Genomic DNA, 12,803 nt, shown 5'->3' on the forward strand with positions numbered 1-12,803 from the left:
CTTTGTCTTTGTCACAGATCTAACTCTGCTCACAAATCCTCTGGGACATTATGTACTTACGTTTTAGTGATACTCTTCAGCAATAGTAGGCAGAATAAAAAAATCACTTTTATTTGTTGCCTTTTTTTGTGTGTGTTTAAAAGGGGGGGGGGGGTGAGATGTACTTTGTAACATATGACAGCTTCTATTTGACTGACAGTGAACCTTACAATTGTTAGTAAAACTAACAAACACAAAAATGCTATATTGTGCAATAAAAAAGAAAAAAGAATTAATAAATGTTACTAAATATTATTGATTATGCATATGAAGGCACATGTTTGTGCTTATTTGTGTCTTTTGGCCATTGGACTTCTCTTACATTTTAATTGAAGCTGCAGGCAATGCGGACCCAACTCCGGCACTTGTCGTAATCAAGAAAATTCTCCTTATGTGTTCTTCACTTCACTTCAATAAATAAAAACATACTTGATAATGTTGTTCAATTTAATATTATTCACACACACATACAATACATAGATTTTGCAATACTTCAAATCTAAAATTGCACATCTTCATCATCCTTCTACATACCGGGGGTGGGGGGTGGGGGGAGGGGGGTGGTTGGGGGGGAGGTGGGCACTGTACAAAAATTGAATGTTTTTTCTTTCATTTGTCTGTGCCTTACCATGCATTCATAATTAACATCTTTGCCAACTGTCTTGTCACTCAGTGTTTCATTTTTTTGTTTTTAATAAATCTTAATTTTACGGCATCCTCGGGCTTTTCATCATTTACCTACACTATTGCCCCCACACTGTACGTTGAGATATATGGAGATGTACAGTGGGTTTTCATTTTTATTTATTTATTTTCTTTTTTTTTATTTTTGCCAATAGGGGTCGATATCCTTTATTGTCAGCTTTTTTATTTAATGGAGTGAATATGTCAGCTTATCCTATGTATGTTGAAATTCTACAAGAAATTAAAGATTATATACATAATATGACAGTCCATTACATGTTTGAATTTAACACATTAACAATAATGTTCAGTTTGCTTCATTGTTGCTGCCAGGTTTTGCGCTGGTGTACTGGCCGATTTGGCAGCTAAGAGCTAGGCGCTAACACACAACAGGCTAGAAGCTACTGTCGCAAGGGCATACACTCGCTTTCTTGGTGTTGATTTCACATTGACTATCACACTTTCACCTGAGTGTCACATACCAAAGAATCGCTATGGCGTTTTTCTTCATTCTGGGTGCAGTGGATGTTTGCTTATTGTTCAAAATCCAATGCTGTGGCAGAAGATCTCAATTTTTATGGCACGGGCATCATTATTACCCGTCGTACTCTCATTTTCAGCAGCGAGAAACCTGACCAACAGCATCTGTCGATGAGGTAAGTACAGGCTCGAATAATTATAGTTCACTTGTCTGTATGTCAAGCGGTGTGAGCCACAATACTCAGAAGTTATTTCATTGCAAACGCATGTTCCTGTCACCACACTAGACTGGCCACTTGCTGAAAGACTTGTATAGCCGTCCAAAACACTGTATAAATTGCTTGTCTTCAAAGTTGATTTCTTCATATACAGTTTGATGTCCTATGAAAATTCATACAAGTATTGAGTTATAACAATATACATAACATGATTTCTTACACATATGGCTGACAGTCCATCTATCACTTATATTACAAACATAAATTTCTCATGAAATTTTCATTAACTGGGTTCTGTTACTACAGTCTGTCTGTTAGTTTCAACTTTTCTTCGTTCACATCACATATACAAATTAATTACATATCATATTATTATGATACAATACAAGGATATGATACATTTTTGCTTCATTTTATAGATACACTTTTATCACTTATGGGAGCTCATTTCTTCCTTAGGTAGAAGAGGGAGAAAAACATTGGAAATATGACTAAAACACTGCACATTGCTGGCCTAACTACACTTGGCGCTGCCTCCTTTGTTTGGGAGGGAAGAAGGGAAATACTCATCTACTGGCTCAAGGATTTATGAGGAAATGTTAGTCATGAAGGGACTGGATGCCAAGGAACTTTTGTTTCACTGAAATAAGTGTACCTACTAATCACCCATGTAGTATCATGTTGTTTCTTCATGTGTTAGTGCTGTTTACTTTATTTTACATGTAGCTTTGCGTGTAGCATGAAGTTTTAATCATCGTAGACTTGTCTTTCTCAAATACTGGAAAAGTCATTATTCAAGCTTTCATGTGACACGATAAAAATTAACCAGTTTTTGTAAAATCACATGCTTAAATGTTTATGTGTACTCTGCAGCGAACAGCTATTGATAATTGTCACAGAGAGAGACACTGCGATGATACATATTTCATTTTTAATTTGCCTTATGACCTTTGTATAAATATCCTTATAACTAAATTGTTTACTCGATGTGTGGCCTATTTCTTCAATTGGTACCTGCTTCTCTCGACATAATTCTCTTTTTCTGCACCGTGATGACGCACAGGCCTGAAAGAAAAAACTTAAAACTAACTGCATTACGTAGCTCACTGGCGACTGATACATTTGGTCATTGCATACATCCACAGATATTTCCGTACTTTGTGTAAATTCATAGACATTTGTTTATTCTGTTACCCATTATGATCATTTACTCTGCAAAGAAAATTATTTGACATCTCTCACAGTATTTTGTTGTTAGCCCTTAGCTAACACGTCTCGTATAGTTTTTCATTTACTTTGTATTTAAGTTAGGTACATATTGCATTCCTAATTTTGTTGCTCCTTCTGCCAGTCTGTTGTGTATGTGCACAGGTCAATGTCTCCTATTCTGCTACTGACGCCAGTGCATATTGCTGAGTGCGTGGCAGCTGAGCCATAAGCAAATTTCATTTATACTTTCGCTTCGCATGAATTGGTGTATTCTTCTCATTGCTGTTAATTTTTATGCCTACATGTACAAATCAAAACAATTACTTATGCCTATACACATTACTTTACCTTAAAATATATTCCAGAAGCAAAATTACATTTAGAATTATCTTATGATACAAAAAAAGTTACCATGCTTTGTCATTCTATAAAGACTTTTATGTCTTTGTGAGGGTGGAGAACCTTGTCTGTTCCTGTTTTCTCATAAGCTAACCTGTACATCCCAGGATATGCTATTTTGGAAATTACATAAGGTCCTGAATAGAGTAATTGCCACTACTTATTCAGTTTGCCAAATTTTGTTGATTTAGGGTGCATCAGTAAGAGGACTTGTTGCCCTTCAAAATATTGTGTAAGACATTTCAGTTTCTTGTAATAAATTTTCCTTCTATACCTGACCCTTTTTTCTAGTATAACTACAGCTTGTTTGATTTTGTCTTTTAGTGTCATTTCTGTAGTTAGTATCTTTGGTATGGGAGACTCCCACTCATTCGTTTGTTTTGTCCGAACATTAATTCATTAGGTGTGAAACCTGTTGAAGAATGTGGTAGGTTATTGACAACATGCATGAAAGGAGCTATGTATTCTATCCATTGGGTGTTTTTGTGATGGGTGTATGTCCTTCTGGGTGAAAAAGGCTTACTAATATGTACTTTTTCCCCTTTGAGGTCACAAATTGTTTCCACTTTTGCCCCGCGAAATATGAAGCATTATCAGTTAGCAGTACCTCTGGTTTACCTACTCTTCTCAAATAGTCTCCCTCAATTCTTTTTCTGATATTTGTGGCTTTTGATATGTTTCGAGAAAATATCATATAGTGCTACTATGTATCTTACTCCTCGTTTACTTCTTGGATATGGACCAGCTATGCCCAGGCATACTACACTCCTGGAAATGGAAAAAAGAACACATTGACACCGGTGTGTCAGACCCACCGTACTTGCTCCGGACACTGCGAGAGAGCTGTACAAGCAATGATCACATGCACGGCACAGCGGACACACCAGGAACCGCGGTGTTGGCCGTCGAATGGCGCTAGCTGCGCAGCATTTGTGCACCGCCGCCGTCAGTGTCAGCCAGTTTGCCGTGGCATACGGAGCTCCATCGCAGTCTTTGTCCAACTGAGGTGGAAATGGCATGGCAAGCCGTTCCACAGGACTACATCCAGCATCTCTACGATCGTCTCCATGGGAGAATAGCAGCCTGCATTGCTGCGAAAGGTGGATATACACTGTACTAATGCCGACATTGTGCATGCTCTGTTGCCTGTGTCTATGTGCCTGTGGTTCTGTCAGTGTGATCATGTGATATATCTGACCCCAGGAATGTGTCAATAAAGTTTCCCCTTCCTGGGACAATGAATTCACGGTGTTCTTATTTCAGTTTCCAGGAGTGTGTATCTAGAGGGCTTTTTGTGAGCTTTGGGTGTAGCTCAGTATATTTTGACACATTGGACTGTTTCGATTTTTGACATATTGCACACTTTCTTAATACCTGCGGGACACACCTGCTCAAATTTGGAAACTAACAAAGTGTTGCAATTTTTTCAGTACATCTGCCTACTCCATAATGTCCCCATACTTCATGTGAGTGTCTTATAAATTCGTTGATGTAATCTTCAGAAATACACACACACACACACACACACACACACACACCATTGATCAGATTTTTCATGTTTCCCATGCAACAAAACGCCCTGGTATTCCTGATACCATTTACTTACCATTCCACCTTCATCTTGCTTAAGGTTTTGCATGACTACTACATCTGGGATCTTGCTGTTGTATAATTTTCATTTGCTTACAAAACTTATGGCAATCAGACTGTTGTGCTGAACCTGCATTAATAACGTTCTGATTTCTGCATCCCGCTCTGTTAATTCACCAAATTCCTGTAAACCTTGTGGTAATCTGGACAAGACATCCACAATAACATTCTGACTTCCTTTAAAATAAATGATTTCGAAACTGAATTCTTGTAAATATAGACACCACGTAGCTAATCGATGATGTAATAGTTTACATCTTAAAAGAAATGACAGTGACTGATGGTTACAATAAATTTTGGTATTCTTGCCCCACAAAAAATATTCAAACTTCTTAAATGTCCATATTACTGCTAAACTTTCCAATTCTGACACAGAGTAAGACCTTTCTGCTTCTGGTAACATGCAATTAGCAAATCAGATGACCTTGAGTACTTCCTTACCTTCTTCCTCTCTCATCTGGAATAAGCATGCCCCCCAGCCCTTGATATGAGGCATCTGTGCATGGACAAAAGTCCATGGACATGTCAGGGTGGCTACGAATGTTTGCATTCACCAATGCCTGCTTAATGTTATTAAAGTCCTCCTGACACTTACCATCACAACCACAAAAAAATTATGTATATTTTCGGCTTTCTTCATGAAGCTTTATTTGCCAGTAGGACACTTGAGATCGAGTATACTGAAATATTTTGTACTGTAAAACTTTAGAAGCTGTTTGTCCAAGTTGTCTGGTCTTAGGCATACTGGCACTATAATCTTACTGATACCTCTAGCACCAAGAACTAATCCTACAGAACTATATTGTTTGCTTCCTGGTAATATTGGAGTATAATAAGTTGAAAATTAAGGTTGTCTAATTCCCTATTTAATCATATGATTGATCTCTTCCTTTACTGCCTCTCCTTTTGCCCGTGGAATAGGATATGGCATTATACAAAATATTTCATGTGGGTAGACTTCAAATTTATATTCATAGTCTTTGATTACTCCTGGCTCCCTAATGAAAACAATGGCATACTTAAACAACAAGTTAGAACGTTCTTGTCATTGCATCTCATTTAGTACATGTGATTAACTTAGTTTCTGCTCTACAATTTCGTAACTAACCTCTGTGTTTGCTTCTTATTCAGTAATAAATTTGTTTGTGAAATATACAGCTGGAAAGGGATACTGTACCACTACATTTGACTCTGGTTTGTTTTTGTTACTTTCATCAGCTGGTCTGACTAAATCAATAGAAAAGATGTGATCCTTTAAAAAAAAAAAAAAAAAAAAAAAAAGTGGCATTTACCACTACCTACGTCAATCTGCGTACTGTATGTTCTGAATGTGTCCATGCCAGTAAGACAATTAACTATAAGTTTGTTGATTATAAGAAAGTTGCACTTCACTGTAAAATGTTCAATTTGTAATGGAATAAGTGCTTGATGTTTAACCAATTTAGCCTTACTGCCTGTAGCAGTTTGCACCTTGCAATTTTGGACAGGAAATGTTGGGAATTTGTCTCTCTTCTTGTGATGGTGTTCAGGTTGTGTCATACTACCAATTTTGGTATTCATATCTTGTTTCATATCAATGAATCTGTTGTTCATATTGTGTTTCTTATCATCAAAGTTCACATTTATTTTAGATAATAACTGCCACTGTAGTGCTTCAGATGTACCACTGTGGTTGCTGTCAACTGTACTTTCCAAGTTTATGTTTGTGTTGTGATCAAGTGGCATCTGTATTGTGCTGTCAAAATTCATATTGGAATCACTCTCCAATGTTTCACTCAGGAGCGGTATGTCGCTCTGGGAGATGCATGACATTGTCTCATCAATTGGAAACATTGTGTCGTCGAGGTTGTTCTGCTGTGGAGCATCGCTATCATTTGTCACTCCTGCGACACTCATCTCTGATTTACTTAAACTTTCTGCAGTAAGCATGCACGGTGCCTGAACTTTATTCAGTCTCACAGTTCTATACCATCTTGGCTGATTGCATTTTCGCTATTGTTGTCAACAATGGGCATATATTTTTTGTCCATGTTCTATGTATAAACAAAAAATGAAATTCTCAAAAAAATTTTAAAAATTTGATATGCTATTACATCTGACAAATGCAATTCACATGTTAAACCCTGTTTTAGGGTGCACAAAGTATTGTGTCACAATTCTTTGTGGTTTACTGACAATATGTATCACACTGAAAAATTTCTGTAAAGTTTTTGCAAATAAAATTCAAGGAAGGGAATGATGAGCATAACGTTTCTATCTGCATCAAAGGAGACATTACCAAGTGTAACTATGCAAGCAACTTGCGTAGCCGTCCTACCTTTGCCGCACCAAACAAAACAGCTTACAACTGAAAATTTTACATGACCTGGGTCCACTTCTTAACCATTCAAATTTTTTTCACCTCAGTTCTTGCATTTTTTGTAACACTTGCTCCCCATCATGATTCATGCAAATAGAAAATACAGGCAGTTAGTTTTTATGATTCATAACAATGTCATAGAAATTTGTTACTATAACAATAGTTAACAAACACTACTCACAACCGCTGCCCTGAAGTCCTGGCACACAGGTTGATAGTTGCAATTTAAAAATAATAATAATAATAAAATAAAAATATTATTATTATTAAGTATTACTGACTATGCATATGAAGACACATGTTTGTAGGATGTAATATGACTGCATTACTAAAAAAATGTTCTGCAATTATTTGCATTTTTTGGCCATTGGACTTCGCTAACATTTTAATTGAAGCTACACGTGACGGACTCCAAGAACACCGGCACTTGTCATAATCAAGAAAATCTTCCTTATATGTTCTTCACTTCACTTCACTTCAATAAATAAAAACATACTTGATACTGTTGTTCAATATAATATTATTCACACAAACATATGACACATGGAGCTCACAATACGTCATATCTTAATTCATACATCTTCATCGTCCTTCTACGTACGAGAGAGTGCAAGAGCAATAACAAAAAAACTGTACAAAAATTGAATGTTTTTTCTTTAATTTGTCTGTGCCTTACCGCGCATTCGTAATTAATGTCTTTGCAAACTTTCTGTTTCATTTTTTGTTTTTAATAAATCTTAATTTTACAACATCCTCGGGGCCTTTCATCATGTACCTACACAATTGTCATTGTTTAATTACTAGCAAATTGCTCTCTGGTTCTAACCATTTATTGACTGTAATCTAAATAATACTGTACCTTTACCTAATAATTCCAGGTCATGACCAATGAGTCCTGCTGTTGTAGAAACCAGACAAGATCAATGTTATTTATTGGACCTACTGAAAGCTGTAGTAGTGACATCAACATCAAATAAATATAAACAAAATAGACTGACGCCTAGTGGTGGTATATCCTGTGGTGCAACGGAGAAATGAACCCTTGCAGAAGTATTTATGAATGAGAAAATTTTACAAAGCATAAAGTTTTATAAACTTCAACTCAACCATTCTCCTGGCTCTGTGAAAGATTTGGTAAAATATATGAACTGTTCTGTTGAAGTCTACCATCATTTTTGAGATTGACAGTCAGCTCTTATGTGCTCTGCTTGACATGTGCACAAAATCCAGTTCTGCAGTTTTAGCCCAAGCAACGAGTCAGAATATAGACATTAGAATCTTTGACTGTAGTTAATGGGATTCCTAGTTTTTATAGCCCTTCCTTGAATGGAATAAGTGTGGAGCTTCAGGGAAACTATACATGAGGAATGAATTTACAGCTATATGAATGTGGGGTGTCTGTTTTTTCAGACATGTCTGAAAGAACAGACATCATACAGAATCCGCAGCCATGTTACATTATATATTATATGTAAATTGAAGGTACCGGGAGGGTGGGGGGGAGGGGGCATGCAAACCTGAGATCTCCTGCTTACTAGACAGTTGCATTAAACATTGTGCCACCCAGACACAGCGTTACCGTAAGTGCGTGGACTATCTTGGCTGACCCACGCTGCCACACAGCACCACCTATCCGCAGTCCCTGTCCGAAGTCCTCCACACTCACTGCTTTGAGATTCCCACAGGAGGTCATGTGTAACTGTGCATCCACACTAAACGAAGTGGATTCATTGTCCATCGAGATGAGTCAGTTATATGAATGCACATTATCTTGTTTTTTCAGACATGTCCAAGAGAACAGACACCATGCAGTGTCTGCAGCTGTGATACATTATATTTAAATTGAAGTTGGGGGGGGAGGGGGGAGGAAAGGAAAGGGAAGGGACTATTGACATCAGCTTCATCAGTACTGTACGCGGAAGCAGTGGTGATGAGTGAAACTGTTGACCCGACAGGCATTTGAACCAGGGATTTCCCACTTACTAGGGAGTTGTATTAACCACTGTGCCACTGGTCAGTGTTTATCAAAATGGAACAGACTTATCTTAGCACACCTCTTGGCTGGCCCACACTCCCACCTAGCACCACAAATCCACAGTCCCTGTCCATGGCCTCCATGATCGCTACTTTGAGATTCCCACAGGAAGTCAGGTGTAATTATTCATCCACACTGAAGAAGGTGGATTCATTGCCCATCAAGGTGAATCAATTACGAGGGCTGGAACTTAAATAGTAGCAACTATTTATTCACAACCGATACAAAAGAGTTACGTGTTTCACCTGTTACTGTCCTTCAAAGTAGTCACCAGTGTTGTGTAGAACCCATTGCCAGCAATATGGAAGGTATAGTATACCATTAGTAGAGCCTGTTCTGTTGACGGTGCGAATGGAGTGGTCTAAAGTTATGATGATTCTTATGTAAGACTGTGATGGTGTTATCCTAACGCATTACGTTCCTCCACAGCAGACCGTCAATGCACAGTGTTACTATTCATTTTTTGATCACCACCTGTGACCAGCTTTGCGAAAGAAGCGGCGACACTGTGCGCAAACCACCCATCATTTTGCATGACAATGTGCGGGCGCATACAGCACAATCTGTAGTTACTCTGTTCAGTTGATGGGACTGGGAAGTACTGTACCATCCACCATATGCCCCGGACTTAAGTTCTTGAGACTCTGATTTGATTCCAAAGATGAAGGAAACACTTCATGACATTTGCTTCTGAACTGTTCCAGAGATTCGACAGGCAGTAGACCGCTCCATTCACACCATCAGCAGAACAGGCTCTGCTAACGGTATACTACACCTTCCACATCACTGGCGATGGGTTCTACACAACGCTGGTGACTACTTTGAAGGACAGTAACAGAGGCAAACAAGTAACTCTTTTGTATCAGTTGTGAATAAATAGTTGCCACTATTTAAGTTCCAAACCTCATTTATGAATGTGTGGTGTCTGTTCTTTCAGACTTTTTTCCCCATCCACCCTCCACCTGTAATTGACATATAATGTATCACAGCTGCAGATTCTGCATGGCATTCATATAACAGATTCACCTCAGTCAGCAATGAATCCATCTTCTTCAGTGAGGATGCTCAATCAGCCTGACCTTCTGGAGGGATCTCAAATTAGCGAGCATAGAGGACGTGGACTACGACTATGGTTAGTTGGCACTAGGTGAGAGTGTCAGTTGGCCAAGAGGTGTGCCAAGATAGTCAACGCAGTTGCGATAAACACTGTGTCCAGGTGGCACAGTGGGTAATGCAACTGCCTAGTAAGTGGGAGTTGTTGGTTTTGAATCCCAGTCCATCACATAATTTCACTCGCCGCTGCTGATTCCACCCAGTCCTGATGCAACTGACATCAGCAGTCCCTTCCCTTTCCTTCACTTTCTCCTGCCCTCCACCTTTAATTTACATATAGAGTTTACAGCTCTCACATGTGGTGTTCCACTTCTGCAATTCCTCTTGAAAATGATTTGCAGGTCGCTTTAACAAGACAAGGAAACTCCTGAAAGTGACAGTTACCATACCAATGGCAATGTCTGACATGGAATGATCTTTCTCTGCCCTGAACAGAATAACACCATTTCTGCTAGGTACTATGGGTCAAGAGTGATTGATAGCAGTAATGGCACTCGTGAGTGAAAAAGAATTTGTACACACCATCACAGACTTTAACAAATGTGCTACTACAGATTCGCTGCTCTTAAAGAGAGGAGAAGGGTTTTTCTTACGAGCATTCATTGTAAAGTAAGTGTATTTATCTATAGCATTTATTATGTTGTTCATTTTTTTGCATTTTCGTGTCAGTTATTTTGTACCTTATAGTCTATCTTCCAGTGAAGTGCCTAGAAAAAACTATACTGCAGCAAGAGGAAAAATTACCTTCCATTAGGAAAGCCAAATGCATTTCACGACTGAAGATCTCTTGCCACCAGAAAAATATTAACTGCAACCTGACAAATGATCAAGTCATTATGAAAAATGCCCATTTTTGGGAATGATTCGAAGCCTGCTTCCTTGCTTGGAAGAAATGGAAAATACAACCCGGGGGTGGGGATATGAAATTTGTCCTGCTTTCTTGTCAGTAGTCCACGTCTGTATTCTGCAAACTACTGTGAGGTGCATGATAGAGGGTATATACCATTGTACCAGTTATTAGAGTTTCTTCCTGTTCCATTCCTGTATGACGTGTGGGAAGAATGATTCTTTGAATGCCTCTGCATGTGCAATAATTACTCTAATCTTATCCTTACAGTCCCTATGGGAGCAATATATATAGGGGTTTGTAATATATTTCTAGAGTCATTATTTCAAGCTGATTCTCGAAACTTTGTTATCAGACTTTCTCAGGATAGTTTACGTCTATCTTCAAAAGTCTTCCAGTTCAGTTCCTTCAGTATCTCTCTGACACTCTGCCATGGATCAGACAAACCTGTGGCCATTCATGCTGCCCTTCTCCGTATGTACTCAGTATCCCCTGTTAGTCCTATTTGGTACAGTCCCAAACACTTTAGCAATATTCTAGAACTGGTAGTATGAGTTATTTGTAAGCATTCTCCTTTGTTGACTGTTCACACCTTCCCAGTAATCCACCTAATAAACTGAAGTCTACCTTTATCCACAACTGAGCCTATGTCATCAGTCCATTTCATATCCCTACAAAGTGTTACATTCAGGTATTTGTATGAGTTGGCAGATTCCAATAGTGACTCATTGATATTATAGGATTCTATGTTTTTTTTTTTCTTCCTTTGTGAAGTGCACAATTTAGAAATCAAGAAATAATGCATCTGTCTGGCTGCCTTGATCCAAAGCTTTCAGTATGTCATGTGAGGAAAGTGGAAGTTGGGTATCATATGATTGACATTTTCGGAATCAATATTGGTTTGCATCGAGGAGGTTATTCTATTCCAGAACTTCTTTATGTTTAAGCTCAGAATATGTTCTAAGATTCTGCAACAAATCAATGTCAAGGATACCGGACGGTAGTTTTGTAGATCATTTCTACTACCCTTCCTGTAGACAGGTGTGACTTGTGCTTTTTTCCAAAAACTGTTCGAGGGATCTACGATACGTTACAGTTTGAAGAGGGGCTAATTCAGCCACAAATTCAGTATAGAATCTGATAGCGATTCCATTGGGCCCTGGAGCTTTGTTCAATTTTAACAATTTCAGCTGTTTCTCAAAACTGCTGAGACTTATACTTACGAGGATCACTCCAAAAGAAGTGCACACTATTTTTCTTTTTAACTCCATCTTTTATTCTAGATGTTTTTCATTTCTCCACATAATTTCCACCCCTCTAAACTGCCTTACGCCATCTTGGAACCAGCACCTGTATACCCGCATGGTAAAATTCTGAACCAACCTGTTGGAGCCACTGTTTGGCAGCGTGCACAAGGGAGTCATCATCTTCAAACCTTGTTCCACGAAGAGAGTCTTTCAATTTCCCAAAGAGTGATAGTCACATAGAGCCAAGTCAGGACTAAAAGGCGGGTGTTTCAGTGTCGTCCATCTGAGTTTTATGATTGCTTCCATGGTTTTTTGACTGTCATGTGCCCGAGCATTGTTGTGCAACAGCAGAACATCCTGCTTTGGCCAATGTGGTCGAACACAACTCAGTTGAGCTTGAAGGTTCTTCAGTGTCGTCATATACGCATCAGAATTTGTGGTTGTTCCACTTGGCATGATGTTCACAAGCAAGAGTCCTTCAGAATTGAAAAACACCATAGCCATAACTTTTCCAGCAGAAGGT

The 12,803-nt window shown here is 38.6% G+C and overlaps 1 protein-coding gene across 5 annotated transcripts in view; it reads right to left on the reverse strand.

Moving 5' to 3' along the window:
* Nucleotides 1-12,803, reverse strand: part of LOC126347621 (probable cardiolipin synthase (CMP-forming)) — an 89,950-nt gene that overhangs the window by 11,202 nt on the left and 65,945 nt on the right. Inside the window, exon 5 of one of the 5 annotated variants that reach the window (XM_050002292.1) lies at nt 639-1,584. The exons of the other annotated variants lie outside the window; for them this stretch is intronic. Coding sequence (XP_049858249.1) covers nt 1,487-1,584 — 98 coding nt within the window. The 3' untranslated portion in view covers nt 639-1,486. Of the gene's footprint in view, nt 1-638; nt 1,585-12,803 lie in introns of those variants that run through there. 5 annotated transcript variants of the gene reach the window in all.

The sequence above is a fragment of the Schistocerca gregaria genome, chromosome 1 (genome assembly GCF_023897955.1).
Source record: "Schistocerca gregaria isolate iqSchGreg1 chromosome 1, iqSchGreg1.2, whole genome shotgun sequence".
Classification (NCBI taxonomy): domain Eukaryota; kingdom Metazoa; phylum Arthropoda; class Insecta; order Orthoptera; family Acrididae; genus Schistocerca; species Schistocerca gregaria.